Source organism: Ambystoma mexicanum, chromosome 6q, assembly GCF_040938575.1.
Source record: "Ambystoma mexicanum isolate Mex_15411 chromosome 6q, UKY_AmexF1_1, whole genome shotgun sequence".
In the NCBI taxonomy this organism is placed as follows: domain Eukaryota; kingdom Metazoa; phylum Chordata; class Amphibia; order Caudata; family Ambystomatidae; genus Ambystoma; species Ambystoma mexicanum.
Window position 1 is genome coordinate 448,083,586 of NC_090937.1, and position 17,468 is coordinate 448,101,053.

The 17,468-nt window shown below is 47.3% G+C and overlaps 1 protein-coding gene across 1 annotated transcript in view; it reads left to right on the plus strand.

Moving 5' to 3' along the window:
• LOC138516098 (bifunctional 3'-phosphoadenosine 5'-phosphosulfate synthase 1) overlaps positions 1 to 17,468 on the plus strand; it is a 507,726-nt gene that overhangs the window by 234,259 nt on the left and 255,999 nt on the right. The window contains exon 7 of the mRNA XM_069630925.1: positions 12,265 to 12,376. Within this exon, the coding sequence (XP_069487026.1) occupies positions 12,265 to 12,376 (112 nt within the window). The remainder of the gene's footprint in view (positions 1 to 12,264; positions 12,377 to 17,468) is intronic.

Sequence of the window (17,468 nt, forward strand, 5' to 3'; positions counted from 1 at the left end):
TGAAGTATAAAACATGCACCTCAAATTTGCCTTCCGCTTTTGAAGGGTACATTATTTCAGCAACATGTAGAGGTCCTCAAACCCTCCCTTCCATCACTTAACTGGTGAATTAGAAAATTGTCCTTGTGATTTTTTGGATTCCGTCTTAGGGTACTTTGTATCCCTCCTAAAACTCAATACTATGAGAGACTAGCACACACCACTTTAGGTGGAGTGCTAAAGGGATACCTAGTATCCCCCTTCTCTCTGCTCCTGTAACTCTTTAGTCACACAGACAACCTCATAGTTATGGCTGGTGGAAGTGGATGTGTTCTACCAACTATTGTGCTATTTTATTTTACCACAGACTGTATTCAGTCTCGGTTGTGCACCATAGGGTTACCCATGTTCTAACCTGGTGGATCCTTTCTTTTTTTGCCATTTCTTTCGTGGTTATTTGTTAGCACTTGTACCATTCTGGGAGTGTGCGGGTGTGTTGCATTTGTTGGCAACCCTTGGGTATCCCCACCTAGGCTCCAGTGTGCCTGGGCAGGCAGGAAGTGGGGGAGGAGTTATTCAATCCCCCGCCCTTTGTCAACCTGAGTGCCTGAATGGAACCAGTGCCCACTGGGGGGGCTGGCTGTCCTGATTGGACTGCCACCCGCCCCTTTCTGTAAACTGCTTGGAGAGATTGCAGAGGAGAATGTGATGAAACGGAATAAAAGGTGAGGTTCCTGAGGTGAAAGGCAAGTCGACCACTGGAAACTGAAGTAACCGAAGCTGAAGAGGAAAAGGAAGATGTCTGCAGACCCTTGCATCACCGTGAAGCAACCTTCGCTGTCCTAATCCCGTTTTCCATTACACAGATGAGCTCCGAAGAGGATGACTCCTTCCCTTTGGCTGGTGGGATGAACCAGCCCTGAGACGAACTGCAATTTGAGCCATCTCCCGAGGTGCTGTGCCCTTCCAGAGCTGCAGACTGCGAATACCAGGAGACCACCGATCCATTTCGAATGCAACGTCTGAGAGACTGAATCCGTCCAAGTCTTTGCTGAGCTCCAGGTGAACCTCCAGAGACACGATCCGACTCATCAAAGTCCCTCTCTAGGGTGCAGCACTCCAGAATTGAAAATCGACCAAGCAAAACACCTTCCTTTGTTGGTGCTGATAAAAAGGCACTAAAACTGCAGACTGACCATGGAGACCAAAGAAATCCGTGCCAAAGATCCTCTCGCAATACTGCTGCTGAGTCATCCCATTCAGAGTCCTTCCTTTCGTCACCAGACTGAGGAATCAGGAGACCTGGTCTGTCGTTGCTGCACAGAGGAGAATACAGGTACAAGCATTTCTTCTAACCTAAGGGACTGTGGGGTGAAAGGTATTACTTACCAAGAAGCTGCTGCAGAATGACTAAAGTGTGTGAAAAAGGTGTCAAGGGTGTCCTCTCTACCTCTGACCCAAACTGTGGCTTGTGTCCCTTTAGTCCGTCCTTTTGCAGGGTCTCCATTGCTGTGTTAACTTTAGAAGCATCTTTTCCTAGAGACTTAGTCTCCTGAGCAACTGCTGGTGTGCTGCTTCTTTGAATCCACTCTGAACTGACTTTTTCGTATAGTTGGGGATTGGACTTTAAAAGCATTAGTTTGCCAAGAAAGTGTCTCTAGGACATTACGTTCTGCTACTGTACGACTAACCAGCCTTTTTCCTTCCTAAAAGACTTTGGGCCTCATTACGAGTTAGATGGTATCCCAGTGGTAAATCTGATGGAATACCGCCCAACTGAATTATAGTTACCGCCACTTGGTCTGGCGGAATTACCGCCGGATTACAAGTGGCGGTGTAAGTCCCCATTTTTTTTTAGTCCTTTGGACTCAATGGGGCTTTTTGCGTGGAATTACCACAGCGTTAATGCTGCCGATTTTTCAGTGGTGAGTGGGAGAATTTACCTCCAGGATATTACTGGAGGTAAATCCTCCATTCCAAGCCCGACATCATAATTTGGCGTAGTGGTAAAGTTGGCAGTAAATCCGTCACTGCCAATTTTACCACTTAACACTATACTTGTAATGAGGCCCCTTGAACTAGTATTCAGTCCCTCCCTCATGCTGCTTCCCTCCCCCCTGTTTGCTGCAGGGGCATGACAGTTCGATTTAGAAAGAAAGCTCTGTGTGGTCACCGAGCAGTCTTTCTAAATCAATCCCCCTCCCCACCCCACTAAGTAATTTAAACTATTTTTTCACTTAATACCATACAGACTAACACTAAGAGTTGGGTTGGGGACCTGTATGGCAAGGGGAAGTTTTATGAAGTCTTACCGCAAGTAGACTTTAAACTCCCCCAACACCAATTGGCCAAGAAAATGTTATCACGTGCTACGCAAATAGGAACTGCAAACCATGAAGATACACTGTTGATGCAGGGAATTGCCCACAAATGACCCTCTTTTACACAATTATAGTTGCAAGTACCATCATTATGCTCTGTGAATGTAATTTAAAAGTTGCGCTACTAGCACTACAGAGCAAGCAGCCTTTCCTGTCAGTTGGAGCCTTCTTTTCCCACCACCTAATCACTTAAAGCATGATCTTGCAGGTGGTTTTTGAGCCAGACAAGTGTGGTGCTGTAACTCATGTTCATAAAAAAAATAGGATCTTGCATCAATCTCAAAATGGGGTACTACTTTGAGTGAATAGACTATTCTCCATCACATCATTCAAATACAGAATGCAAAATGCTTATTTCCTGATGTATTAGTTGACAGCCATATGATCCCAGATGCGGACAATTTCAAACCGATGAGTGGCAAGGAAGAACTCCATTTGATGATGGCACGAGAAGCATGAGTTTTCAGTTAGAGAGGAAGATTAATCTACACGTATGACCATACTCTGGGGCACAAAATCTGCACTCGCCACTAGGCATTGGCTAGTGAGAATTGACTCTTGGCGAGTAAGAATCTGTGTGCTGTCTTTATGCCTATAATTGAGGTGGCAAGTGACTTTTTATGTCTGGCTAATAGCCTGCAACTTTAAATATTTCCATCTGCTTTGGTCACAGGTATTAATAAAACTCAGCAAGAATATTTGTATGGGCTATTTCACAGATTTCCCTACTATGAGGATATCAGGACCCACTGGCGAAGGTGTCGGGGATGCCCACTCACAGGGCCTTAGCAAGGGCATTCTTGAGGAGCCACAATCTAGGTTATACCAGGCTAAGGACCCTACTGGGGAGTAGTAAGGCAGTGGGCATGACGGTGTGACAACAGTGGACAATACCCAGTGCACTGGAGTGAGATGTGGTCTAGACTGGTGCAGGCTGCAACCTGCAGTGTGTAAATTAGACAAACGACTATTGTAGCCTTCTAGACCATGAAGTCTGTAAGACTATTAGCACCTAATAGTAGTTGTGACAATACATGTTTTGGAGCTGTGCTGCTGAAGTTCAAAACGTTACTTTAATAATGAGAAAGTAAATTGACAAACAGAATTAATTAAATGTGGGTTTATTTTGTAGTATTTAAATAGCAAGTTTGTCTTCATACGTAAGCATTTTAATTGCAAACTTGGTTAAACTGGAACAGGTTTTATGTGAGCTTGTATTTGGGTTCGTATAAGAAAGTGAATGCATTTTCCCATGTTTCGGCTTTCTTTTTGTTTTTACGATTTTTACGAAATAAGATGTTGCAGTGAAAACAAAACTTCTCTTAGAGAGGAAGTGTCGTGTTGAAAGACATCTTGCTGGGAAACTTGCTTCACTGTCTACTACTGGTATTGAATGCACTCTGAACATTCTGATTGGCAGAGAGTTCAATATCGATTTCTATATGGTACTATAATGGCAATTCCAGCATAATGTGAAGGCCCTGGATGAAGATACAAAGTAGAATGGAGGGACATGTGCAAAAGACAATTGAACAGATTAAATATGCAATCATGAAGTACATTTACGATGAAACCCAATGGTTGACTGTGTCCTAACCTTGATCTGGGAGAGATCTAGAAACCATTTTGCAACAGTTTGCTCGAATGCAGTGACCGGTTCACAGTAAACTCTAATCTCCACTTACTGGCAGAACAATAAGATAAGTAGCCCTCTGAGACAGATAATCACAATAAAACATGGATAATGTCTCACAAAGCAGGGATAGACTGACCTGGATTCTAAGGAAAAGCTGGACTGGATTTTGGTGTCAGTGATTGGAAACCTGGAAGCTTAATCAGAGGCTGGAAACATTGAAATGCAAAGGTTATGAGAATAGGAAGCAGAACCAAGTTTAAATAGCTGAACAATCTAGCACGAATACTAATGAGCTTGGTCCTTACACTAAACATTGGGTATAAACGTGATACATGTAGCAACAGTAGGACCTGATGGCAATCTGTAATGAACGCAAGGGTATTCGTTCCTTCAATGGCAATACGAAGATCACGCCAAAACCAATATACTGGAGCAGTAGTGTTTATATTAGCAACCACGAACAATTCCATTAACATGTGTACAAACTGGGAACAAGAAAGTGGTGCAGCATGCAAGGCTGGGGAACCCACAGGGACTCCGCTGATCACGACCAGGCAAGGTAGAGGTAGGGTTAGGACTTTGCACCTGTTAACACCTATTGGTGGAAATAGGCATGTCAACATGTACCTCCTTTACTCAGAATACTTCAAAAGAAATCTGCAGGTAAAGGCTTTTTAGGCTTAAAAAAAGGAGATGACATGTCTGGCTTCAGATTGGGAATGGGGAACTTCAGTTGGAAAGGAGAATAGCCGCTCTCCCCATCAGTGAATCAATTAAAGGCAAAGGATCAGATTGAGTTCAGAAGGACAAGGGTTCAGGTGACTAGCAGTTGCTGGAACACTGAGCTCCAAAGTCCGAGTGCTTTTAGGTATAGGTGAAAGCAGCAGGTGGTTGGCCCAGCTGCAAGCGCTTAAGACTCCATCTCCTAAATGTTTTTTCAAAAATTGAGTGAAGGCAAGGCTGCAGAGATTGACGCGGACTATAGGAGGTATATTAAGTACTAGTTCCCTTGTACAGTGCAACAGCATTACAGACTGAAGCCAGAACTAAAAACTGCTCCTAACAAATGCTGATGTTTCAAGGTGTCACCAACCAGTGCTTAATCTGTGGGGGTGTCTGCCCGGGCATTTATTTTTGAACCCCAGCATTTATTGTCTCGGACTCACTTTAATTATGAAGTGGTGATGGTCATTGTATCCACCAATGCAATGAGCAGTGGCGGGCTGTAGTGTGACCCCAAATATGTCAACATTGTGGGGAGCAGCTATAGGTGGTGGCACCGGTGGTGCCCACCCGCAGTGTCACAGGAGTGCTAGAAAATATTGGGACCCTGGCAGTCTTTTTATAAAAAAAAATGTTTTAACAAATGTAACACTGCTGCCGACTGAAGGACTTCAGTGCACAATCCTGCCTCTAAGACCAGAACTGGATTCTGAGTAGCCTGGACCCGTCTTGGAGGTTTGTAGTCCGGTGCCAGGATTCTCAGAACAGTTCTGGATCATAACCCGCTTGAGAACTTGTCAGTGATTATTTGAGGTGAGGAAACCCTTGTTGAGGTGGCTTGTGTATGCGTGTTTCTGGCTTTTTAATCTGGGTAACTTTGGCATTGCTTCTGATATCTGCCACACAAGAATAGTTTATACTATTTTAAATTAAGGTAGTTTAATAGCTAATTGGATAGGTGTTACTATGCAGTGTGTACATTTTGTCATGTTTATCCTTTTGCGAGTAGCTGGAATATATAAAGGATGTTTCTCTGATTATAGCGAAGCCCATTTGCAAAACATGTCTTTTTAACTACTTTCTTGTGCCAATTAAGATAGTTTACGGGCACATCTTGGAAACATTGCTGGACTGCACACTGTCCGATGGTGAAATGTACTCGTCTCTTTTTGAGCCCGTACACGCACCCTTTATCTTTGCTACCGTTGAAGGTGGCAAATGCTAGTTCTCCAGCATGGGGTCTGACATTGATTCACATGTTTATGAATATTCCCATCAGGCTGGGAATCCTTGGTAAAAGAAAAAACAGTTTCACTTAAAAACTGTATTTCTCCTCTTAACTGGGTCATACTGCTCCCATCCAATGACGGTCCTCTCCCTAAGCCCTGCCTCTGGCAGCCATGTTCAGATTTGTACTGCATGCTTCGGTGTAGGGAGTCCTCAAGTTGCTCTCCGAGCTATTGTACGTTTCTTTTTGCAGAAAAGGTTTGATTTGTGTTCCAAGAGCCGTGTGGTCTTTTCCTCATCTGCTGGCAACAGGGATCCATTGTCGGTGAAGTTTCGCACCCTTCACGGGCGAAGATTTGTCGAAGTTTCTGAAAGGCAGTCTTGGGCCTACTTCATGACGGATGAGAAGGAGGGAAGGACACTCTCTCCAGGCCCTGCACCAAATGCGGTCTACAGAATGTCTTTGTGGAGGACAACCATCTACAATGTCTTTACTGCCTGCACCCAGACCACAAGGAGGTGAAGTGCGAGATATGCCTGGGCTTCTCGAAAAGACGACGAAAGATAGGCATAGCAGGCTGGCGGCATGGCTCAACTCCAACAAAGCCTCTCCACTGTGCTCCGAGCAGGGTCATGCCTCAACCAGGACCGGCCGATCCGAAGGGCTTGTCTCCCTCTGGAAAGAGGTCCAAGTCCTTTGAGGTCGCCCCACCCATGGAAGTCCAAGATAAGGCCAAGAGCTGCAAGTCCGAGTCCACCGAATCCGCTGTTGATGGAGGTCCCAGTTTGGATAGGCTGCGATCACTATTGCCGTCCGCATTCGGAGCCAGCCTACCATCAAGCTCCTCTTCAAAGAGGAAGTCATCCACCCGGCACAAGTTACGGGAGAAATCTGATATAAACCCAGGGCGGAGGATGAGAAGAAGACCTCTCAACCGAAGCAGGTTCAACTGGCGCAGCCAAAGTCCTCGCCGACAACTAAGTCGACGTCTACTGTGACAGCCACGGTGGATGTGGGTGCCGATCCTATGAGGGTGGCTCCCACAGTGCAGAGAATATCCCTAACCCCGCGGCACGACGCGGCCGCAGAGGTATCACCGAAGGCTGCAAGCATCCCTGTAGGGGGGAAGACACCGGTCCAGGTCCTGGTCCAAAGAAATAGTCCTCCAAGGTTGGCGTTCAACCAATGGATGAGTCCTTTATGGACGACGATGACCAAGAGTCAGTTCATACGGTCCATGAGGATGACCGCGATCGCGGGGTATAGCGCTCCTTCGTTACATCCTCAACCAAGGGACATTTCCGTGTACATTCGGTTGACTCTCCACGCCTTTGTGTCCGATTCAGCAGAGGTTTCCCCCAGCACCGAGTCCTGTAGTGCCGCAGGTTTCTGATCAGCCCCTGCATATAAAGAAAGTGTCATTCAATGCTCCCATGTCAACCTCCTCTGCCACGTCAGGCCCCAACTCTCCCACAGGACCTGGAGACTGGTACTGCTACAGACACTGCCACGGGCCAACGAAGATGAGGACTTTGTTGCGGTGGACGATGAGTCACCGCATTTGGATGCGCCGCCATAGTTTCTCCACCGGACGAGGTGGGATCGTTCATGATCTCCAGGGCCTCAGTTGTTTGTGCTGGTGCCTGAGGAAACAAGAAAGGAGGGTTTCTTGTATCGGAGGCGAGACTCCAAGAGGAAGACTATCATGTCAGTGCCTTTTCTGTATGACATTTGGCAGGAGGGCCTAGCCCTCGTGAAGAACCCATGCATGGCTCCAGCCAAGCAAGATAGGTTGAAGAAGTACAGGGTGCGGGACTCCGCAACCATCACCGGACTCAGAAGTGTCGGCTGCTGCAAGAAAAGGTTTGGCTAGCCCAGCCTCATCGTCGTTGGTTCCCGCGGACAGCGAGGAAAAAAGGATGGATGCCATGGGGAAGAAAGTAATTTACACGACGGCATCCACAATCAAAGCGGCCAACGCCCTGGCTATGCTGACCAGGTATGACGGAGATGTGGTTCATGCTGGGCCCGATCCTTGAATTCCTCCCCGACAAGATCTCTCACCCTCTTTTAGGAAGGGGAAGTGTCGTCTGACGATGCCATTACGGTGGCAATGGACATCGCAGACACAGGTTTCCGGCAGATGGGACACTGAGTCTGCCTTCGTCAGCTAAAATGGTTGATGGCAACTAACTTCCTTCAGGACGGCCAAGCAAAGGTGCTGGACGTGCCCTTTGACGTTCCCTTTGACAGCGAAAATCTGTTTGGAAAGGGTTGGCGTGTCATTACACGCCATTAAAACAGATACAGCGACAGCGTGCTCCCTGGGCACTCTTCAGCAGCAGGGGCCACTCCCAGTCCTACGGTAGCGGAGATCCGCGTCGCTGACAGGGCAGGGCGCCGGCACCCAAGCAAATCTGAACCGGCCAAGACATCGGGTCCCCATTCGTGCACCCCTGTGGGAGGCTGGCTGACGAGGTTTGTCAGCGAGTGGAAAAAGATCACCGATAGATGAGTTCTGGACGCTCTCGCCCAGGGGCACACTTTTGAGTTCCAATGCAGGTGCCCAGGTATTCCACTGATTCCCCGTCGGGAGCTTCACATTCCTCAGCTCCTCGAAGAAGTGTGAGCCATGCTACGGAAAAGGGCGATAGAGCTGGTTCCCCAATGGACAAGGGGCTCCGGAGTCTATTCCAGATACTTTCTAGTAAGAAAGAGGACAAGGGTTTGGTGACCCATACTGGACCTATACCATCTGAACAAGTACCAAAAATTCAGGATGGTCCCGTTGCAACATGTGCTTGTCCAACTGGAAGAAGGGGATATCTTGGCGTTGCTGGACCTGGAGGATGTGTACCTCCGTGTCCCCCTTCACAAGCAACATCGAAAGTTTCTATGGTTCCTGGTGCAAGGCCAACACTACCAGTTAGAGGCCCTACCATTCCGCTTGAAGTTGGCCCCAAGAGTGTTCACAAAATGCCTGACCCAGTGGCAACCCATCTGCGTCTGCAGGGCATTCACGTGTACCCATACCTGGATGATTGGCTGGTACGCGTCCGTTCTCGGGAGCTGGGCAACGAGCACACGAAGGAGACTAACTGCTGACTTAGCTGGGGTTCTCCGTGAACTCTCTGAAGGCCTGCTTAACGCTGTCATCGGCGAAGACTGCCACAGTGCGGACATCAAGTCATTGCTGTGCATGATGTTGTCCTACATATACCTCGTCAGTCTCTGCAGGCGCGACCCTGCAGGAATTCTTGGCTGTACGTTGGATACAAGTGTCCAGAGGTTTTGTGGACAAGATCCATCAATGAGTTCTGGCGGGCGATCGAATCGTGGGGGCTGGGGGTGCGCTACCACACCGTCGGCGGACGGGATTCCAAACTCTGCCATACCAAGAGACAGTAGCCACAGATGCCTCTCTGGAAGGTTGGGGGGGGGGGCTCACAACCTCTGGTCTGCACACCAGAGGTCTGTGGCATCCAGAGGAGAAGGATCTGCACATCAACATCCTGCAGCTATGGGCAGTGTTCTGGGCCCGCAAGTCTTTCCTACCATCTCTGAGGGGCAAGGTGGTGAGGATCTTCACGGACAACACCACCACTATGTTCTACATCAGGAAGCAAGGGGGCACTTGGTCTTCAGCGCTCTCCAGGGAAGCTCAGAACTTGTGGCACTGGGCCATCGGTCAAGGGATGTTCCTCGTCCCTCTCCACCTGGCAGGCGTCAAGTACACCATCACAGACTCCCTCAGTAGGGGGCTGTGCTCCTGCCACGAGTGGGAACTTCATCGGGATCAGGTGGACCGTCTGTTCGTCAAATGGGGCAGACCCCTGATTGATCTTTTTGCCACTTAGGCGAACTGCAAGCTTGGGGGATGCGTTCTGCTTCCCATGGGAAGGTCTGTTTCTGTACATGTTTCCCCATTCCCCCTCCTGCTATCTGTCATCAACACACTCCGACAGTGTCGATGGAAGATGATACTCATTGCTCTGGCGTGCACGCGGTAGATTTGGTATCCAGACCTTCTCAGCCTGTCGGCATCACCTTAAGTCAAATTGCTGGTAATTCCGGACCTGCTCACCAGAGAGGGAGGCACAATCCTTCATCACAACCCAGGTCTTTGAACCTGAAGGCATGGGTATACACGCATTTCACTGCAGTATTTTTCAGCCTGTTTTTTCATCGCCGTTTTTATTTCGAAAAAAACTTCTTTTTTTTGGGGGGGGGGTTAAAAAATTAAATATATGGTTGTGGGTGTAAGGGAATACAAAAAAGGAGCTTTGGGGGGGGCAGAGGAGGGGGTAACCCCAAAAAAAAACTTTTGGAAAAAAAACCACGATGAAAAATACCGCGGTGAAATAACGCAGAACCAAGGCATGGCTCCTGCAGCCTTACAATTTGAAGGTTATGAGTTGTCAGTGAACTGCAGGGAAATCCTTGCCAAAGTCAGGGCTTCGTCGATTCTAAAGGGCTACGGCCATAAGTGGAAGCGTTTACTACGTGGTACCAGTCGCAGAAGATGACCCCTGTCAGGGTCACAGCTCAACAGATCCTTACATACTTGCTGTCCTTGGCAAAAGATGGACTGGTTCACGCATCCATCAAGATTCAGCAGGCGGCCATCTCATGCTACTCCAGATCCCAGGGAAGATCCTCTCTGTGGTCCCTCAGACTAGTCAAGGAGTTCCTCAAGGGGCTGTTCCGATCTTTCCTGCCGGTGAAGGCTTCTGCCACAGCATGGGAACTCCTCGTGGTTCCGACGAGGCTCATGGGGAGTGCCTTTCGAACCTATGCATCAAGCCCCACTTAATTTTCTCTCATGGAAAACGGCTTTTCTTGTGGCCATCACCTCTGCCAGACGCGTGGGCTCGATCCAGGCCCTACCGTGCAAGCAACCGTATCTGAATTTCACAAATCGAGGATGGTACTGCGTATACACCCCTCTTTCATGCCGAAGATTATGTCGGAATTCCACCTCAACAAGCCTTAAGTGTTGCCTGTTTTCTCCTCAAAACCTTTGTTGCCGGCTGGAAGGCCCTTGCACTCGCTGGGCTTTGCTCATGCCTTGAAGTTGTACGTGACTGCATGAAGAGTTTTCAGAAGACTTCCCAAATGTTTGAACTTTGGTCCTGTGAACCACCGAAAGGCTTTGTCCAAGGCTTTCATTTGAAGGTGTCTCTCTGGCTGCATCATGCACTGTCACCGGCTGGCGAACTGCCTGCTGCCAGGCCGTCCGAGAGCCCATTCCACCAGAGCGATGGCTGCAACGACTGTGTTCCTTTCTGGTGTGCCCCTGCTCGACATCTACAGGGCTGCAACATGGAGGTTCACGCACACCTTCACAGAGTTCTACTGTGCCGACAGGGATTCCAGGGAGGAGTTCAGAATCAGCTGAGCAGTGCTACGCAACCTGTTTGCTTGAGGTGAGTCTGTTCCAGGGGTAAGCGTTAATTGCTTCTGTTGAGCCTTGCCACCTCCCGTGGTTCTGTAATGTAGTACTGCTGTGTATTTGTTATTCATGAGCATGTGAATCCATGCCAGACCCTATGCTGGAGAAGGTTTAAGTATTTACTTGTAACTATGGTTCTCCAGTATGGGTCTGGCATGGATTCACATGCACACCCTCCCTCTGGCCCTTCTGCGCCTCTTGGTCATGTTGCCACTTTACGTGCTTACAAAATCTGAAGATGGCAGCCAGAGGCGGGGCTTGGGGAGAGTACTGTCATTGGATGAGGGCAGTATGACCCAGAGGACAGTGATTGGTTTAGAGGAGAAATAGTTTTTAAGTGAAAGTGTTTTTTCTTTTACTGAGGATTCCCAGCCTGACGGGGAATGTTCATGAGCATGTGAATCCATGCCAGACCCATGCTGGAGAACCACAGTTACAGGCAAGTACCTTGCTCTCAAGCTGTAATATTTAAAGTGGATTGGAGTTTATGAAGACTAAGTTACTTAATGTAACCAATGATTCTCTTTGAGATTTGATTTTAATGACTATTGTTTGCTAAATGAGTTTTTAGTATCAAGCAGCATATGATGTTGACTAGCAAGGATGTGTATAGAGATGGCTACTTTAGACATACAGTGATGATGCCGTTTCATCCTGTGCATACAGATGCTAGTTGTGTTAATTGATCAAATCTGGTGTTGGGCTCATTGTTCAAAGTAGAAAATAAACCAAATCTGGATGAAAATGATTGGGGTTGCAACTAACTATATTGTTAAGCATTGCAGTAAAGCGGAGGACAGAGTATCATTGCACATAGCACATTAGATTTTTTCAAAATAACTAAATGGTGCTTTTTTTTCAACAGGTGGATATGCAGTGGGTGCAGGTGCTGGCAGAGGGCTGGGCAACACCACTCAATGGCTTCATGAGGGAGCGTGAATACCTGCAGTGCCTCCATTTTGACTGTTTGTTGGATGGTAAGATATTAAGTGGTTGTCCCTAAGCTTCTGTATTTGCTTTCCTCATTGTGCACTTTTCCCTCCACACGTCTGACTATATCACATTTATTGTCATGCTATTGATGGTGCTGCTTATTGTGTACAAGGGTCAATAGTCTGACCTAGTTTTTCCAGCGATTATGCAGCGTGAAATGGGCTCCGCTTTATCCCCTCAGTCCTGTTAGCCAACTGGGTGACTTCCAACCCCAACACCCTCTCTGCTTTTCAGTATACACTAATGAAGTTCTCGCTCTGTATCACCACTGCCTCTTCCTCTCCAGGAGAGCAGGAATCCATTGATCCACTGGGAGCAGGCATCTGCAACCTGCTTGCCTGCTATGAGCAAAACAGAGACTACCTATTGGTCCTAGCAGCCATCTGCTTCTGCTGCACAATCCTGTGTGCTGTTTAGTGAACTTCCCATCACCCATCCCAAAATGGCAAGCAGTTGGATGGCACAAGGCGAACAAAGGGGGGCTAAGCCCCCTGTGCCTCTGTGCCCCATCCCCAGATACCAGTGCTAGTGGGAAATGCTTTCTTCAGCCTTTGCCACAGGTGGTTCACTTGGCAAGTGAGCTGTGCACAGGTATGTTCTACCCCAACAACATCTTGTGGGATAGTCTATTTGAAGTTTAGACAAAGGTTTGCCCAATATAATTCTTGGTAAGGATCTGCAGATTGGCCCATTGCAGGGTTTTTCCTCTGCATTTTCTTCTGCAAACCTTTAATGTTAAATTCCTCCAAAGGTGGGGCAGCAAGTCGGGGTATCCGGCAAATGAATTTTCAGAATGGCATGTCAGCCTCTTCAATTTAATATAGATGTTATTGCCTGGTCCTGTTTGCTTCCAGATTGTTTGGTAGGATTTTCATAAATGTGATAAATCTTCCTGACCTACGTTTGTCAACCCCAGAACGTTTTGCTGGACTTCATTAATTCTCCCTTGTCCATAGGTGAGTGGGATTCTTTTCCCCTCTCACCTACTCTTTTACACCTTTTACGGGTGACATTCTTATGTCTCTCCATAGTGTGTATAGATTTATAGTTCCCTATAACATTTGGGGTTAGGCTGGGTGGTCCCTTTGGGCTTCCCTTTTTAATTTCTCTTATTATTTCTTGGGTGAACTACTGTTTTCAAGAAGTAGAGTAGGAGTCCCATCCCCTTTACGTTTTATATAGTGAGCCAAAATACCCCACCTTACATGGAGTGCAGGGGGGCAGGGGGTCCAATGTATCCCCTCTCTCACTTACCTGGTAACATTTCTGTCACAATAGCAAGTTAACTTGAATGGTGGCAGTGGTTTTACCTTAATGACTTTTTAGTCCTATTACTTGCAGGCTGTCAAATCAGCCTCATTAATGCATAGGATGGTCACCATTCTGCTAGAGTGGCGTGCTCCTTCTTTTTCGCCTTTTTTTAGTATCCTTCTTGTTTTATTTAGATCTTCTGCCGTCGTAGGCAGGAAATATGTTGGTTGAAGTTTTGTCTTCAGCGGGAGCCCTTTGTGTTTCCCGCTCAGGCTCCAAAGTGTCTGTGAAGGCAAAGTGGTTGTAAAGTGGGGAAAGCAGTTTGTAGTAGACCGCTCTGCTTTTCACTTGGAACTGTGTGCTACTTTTGGTTTCTTTGATTACAGCTTGCAGCATTGGCGTGAAAGGAATAAGGTGACTATCCCTTTAACGCCTTAGGGGAAGCTGTGCGAGCAGACGTGTTCCACCCCCCCGCCTTCACACAAAACCAGCCTCACACCGCCAAGCGGCTGCAAAGTGGTCGTAAAGTGGGAAAAGCAGTTTGCAGTGAACGTTCACTGCAAGTAAAGAATCCCGACTGCGTTTGAGGAAATAACATCAAGTGTTTCTAAGTACAGTGCGGCCTGGGCTTAAGAACTACGGTGTCGTACGTGGCCTGGCCATTATGCCTATAAAGATTGTTGAATCGGGGGTGGACCGCAGGTTGGAAATTAACAATCGGGTACTGAATTTGCCAGTGGAACATAATGGGAGATAGTGGGAGACTGCAGGGTCCTTACTTTGATCCCAGATCTGATCTCGCGGACTGTGCCTCCGGGTGGAGAGTATACTACCCTGATGGGACCTGTGCCTGCAGTGAAAGGCCGGGATCTCACTACATTAGAACCCACATCTGGCTGTGTTATTGTGTGCGTGGGGGGGAGATTGGTAGCAGCCGAGTGTCTACCTTGGGTTTGCCTCTGTCACGGAAGCATCTCGCTGTTGGGATACCCACGCTTATAAGAGGGACTGTAAGGTTACATCAAAGCCATTATAAAATCAGTGGTATTATTTACTAGGGCTGAGATACATTATTGTGGAAATTGTCTTACGGCGACTCCCTGGTGGGTCGCGGAAGTCCTATAGAGGGTATCTATTCCTCAAAGAAGTTGTTGTAAAGCAGTGCAAGTACATTTTACTCTTAGACGTGTGTGTAAGTCTAAATTCAAGGCAGCCTGACCAAAATAAATGTGAAATCTCGCTAGGTCACGAAGTACGCTGCCAAACCTTGGGATACCTGTATGGAAACGGCAACTGGAGAAATTTCTCTCCCTACTGTGGCAGGACGTATTGGCTTGACTAGCCGTAAGGGGGGTTTAGAGGTAACCAAGCAAAACCATCAGCCACGGGGAAAAGTCAATTTAGCAGCAGAGTTGACGGCTGCTGAGTGGAATGGAATGGAAGGGAGTAATTGTGTGAATCCAAGGCTGGAGGGTAGAGCTGCCATTGGGACCTGGACAGAGCTATGGACATTGAGCCAAGGGAGCAAATCATCATTAGTAGCTGAGAACTTAAACAGGAATGAGGTAGAGGTGATGCTCCAGTCAACTGAACCGCTGGTGGAGATCACTGTCTTTTTTCCACAGTTCGATACCCGTAAAAACTCAGACATAGCAGCTCAACTTTCTCAGGGCCTTATGGAGTTAACAGACAGAATCTCTACCCAAAAAAGAAATAGCTTGGCCTTTATTCAGGATAGGCTTTCAGCCTTAGAGGCTAACATGTCTGGTGTGGGCTTGAATACATCTGATTCTCAGCCAATTTGGCACAGCGACCCTCAAAAGAGAAGTCGAGAGTTGGGCAGGGTAGATGAAGCTTCAGGTAGTGGGGATTTAGTATTCCCGCCGGGCCAGCCCTCCCGAGGCTTCACCCCACATGATGCCCTTAGAAAATCTTAAGTCATCGATTCAACCGAATCCTCAGCAGGAAGTCAGGACGACTTGGCCTGGTGAAACCAGAGCACGCTCGGTCCAAACCAACGAATGGATGTCGATCTGATGGAGCGTCAGAGACTAATTATAGCCTATCTCTCAATCTCTTAGACGCTGTTTACAAAATTATGAGTCAATCCATGAATCAATGCGAGAATAGGGAACACTGATGGCTATGCTCCAGGTAAAACTTGGTGCTTTTGAACAATTGGCTCTAAAAGTGGAAGACCATCTCAATAAAGAAGCAGAAACTTCTGGCATATGGCAAAATTGTCTGTGCGACCTAGCAAGAAGGGAGTCGACAGATAAGCCAATCCTGGCTGTGGAAACGAGTAAAGTTACCCCAGAGGAGATCAATTAAACAATTGATGATACCTGCCTCAGTGACCTGGTGGAGATCCTTGAACAGGATAGAGAGGATGAAGATTGGAACAACCTCTCTAATTCAGAATGGGATGCAATTGAAAGACTGGCTATTCGCACTGAAGCTGACCGAGGGGAATGGTCCAGGTCGGCTATGTGCCTACGAAAATAAAACCTACAGCAAGGGCTAAACCGTTCCTTATCTTGGAACAGAAGCGAGATCTGTTGGGCCATGCAGAAATCTCCAGTCAGATGCCCAGCTCGCAACCCAAACTGGTTAAGATCTTGGTTGGGTGTAAAGACTGGAAAGTGGAAGTTTTTAAAATCCACCTGGAATGAATAGTGAGTGGTTGTAAATCCCCCATCCTAAACAGGAGTAATGTCATGAAACTTTTTCACTACATCCCTGGGCTGTTCCGTATCCTCAGATGATATTAGAGCGGTGGAATTCATCCCAGAGCAAATGATGGATTGAGTGGTTCTCCATTTACTATTGATGGAGATTAAAAACGTAATACTCATGCAGAGTGAGATAATGCTGCCACTAGGATACGACATTAGATACTTCCAAGGGATGGAGCGGTCATCGCCTCCGAACCCCCAAAGACAACTTTTATTGGAAAAAGCTTGGGCAAAACAAATGGGAGACCCTAAAGGAATAGAGGCTAATGGCCCATGGCCTTGTCCTTCGCCCAATAGCCTGCAAAGCTTTCAAGTATGGCACAAATCCCCCAGTGTCCAATCTCTGGAAAACCTTTGAGTTGCATAAACTAAAATTCAACTGCACTCCTGCTTTGAGACCTGGCACAGGGAGTAAGACAGAAAATTGGGCCTGGCTGGCCGGTGCACTGGCCAGTATCTGTTAGGAATAGCTTGTCACCAAGGAGCAAGGCCCCATCGCTTGAATCTGCTCATGGGAACACAAGTGGGTTTAAATCATTGTTTACAGACAACCTGAAGGACCTGGGCAAATATATTTGCCTATAGGAGACATGGCTCAGGCCAGCCCCCTAGTGTGATGGGTATGAATCTTTCTTGAATCCGGCCGGAAAGGGGGTAATTGGGAGGCCATTTTGGGGTCTACTGACTCTGATCAAAGTAAACATTGGATTCAAGGTGGACATCCACGAAACCCCTAACCCTAACCTGTACGTTCAAGTATTAAAACCTTCGAGGATGGTATGGGGTAAGCTGGAACACCTTCTTTTAATAAATGTCTATTGGAGGGTAAACTTGGTCAAGTAAGGTAACTTTGTCAAATCGGTCACACGAATGCTAGACCAGGGCCTGGCTGAATGGGAGAATACCTCCATGATCCTGTGTGGGGATTTGAATATCCACCTGTAAAGAAAATTAGCTGGAGAAGGGCTCTAGAGTTCCGTGAAGTTAATGCTAGGGATTTACATATGCTAAACGCGCAGATACTGGGGGGGACATTCCTGTAGCGTGCACATGGGGTAGAGGGCAAAATAGATTCTGTTTGGACTATCAT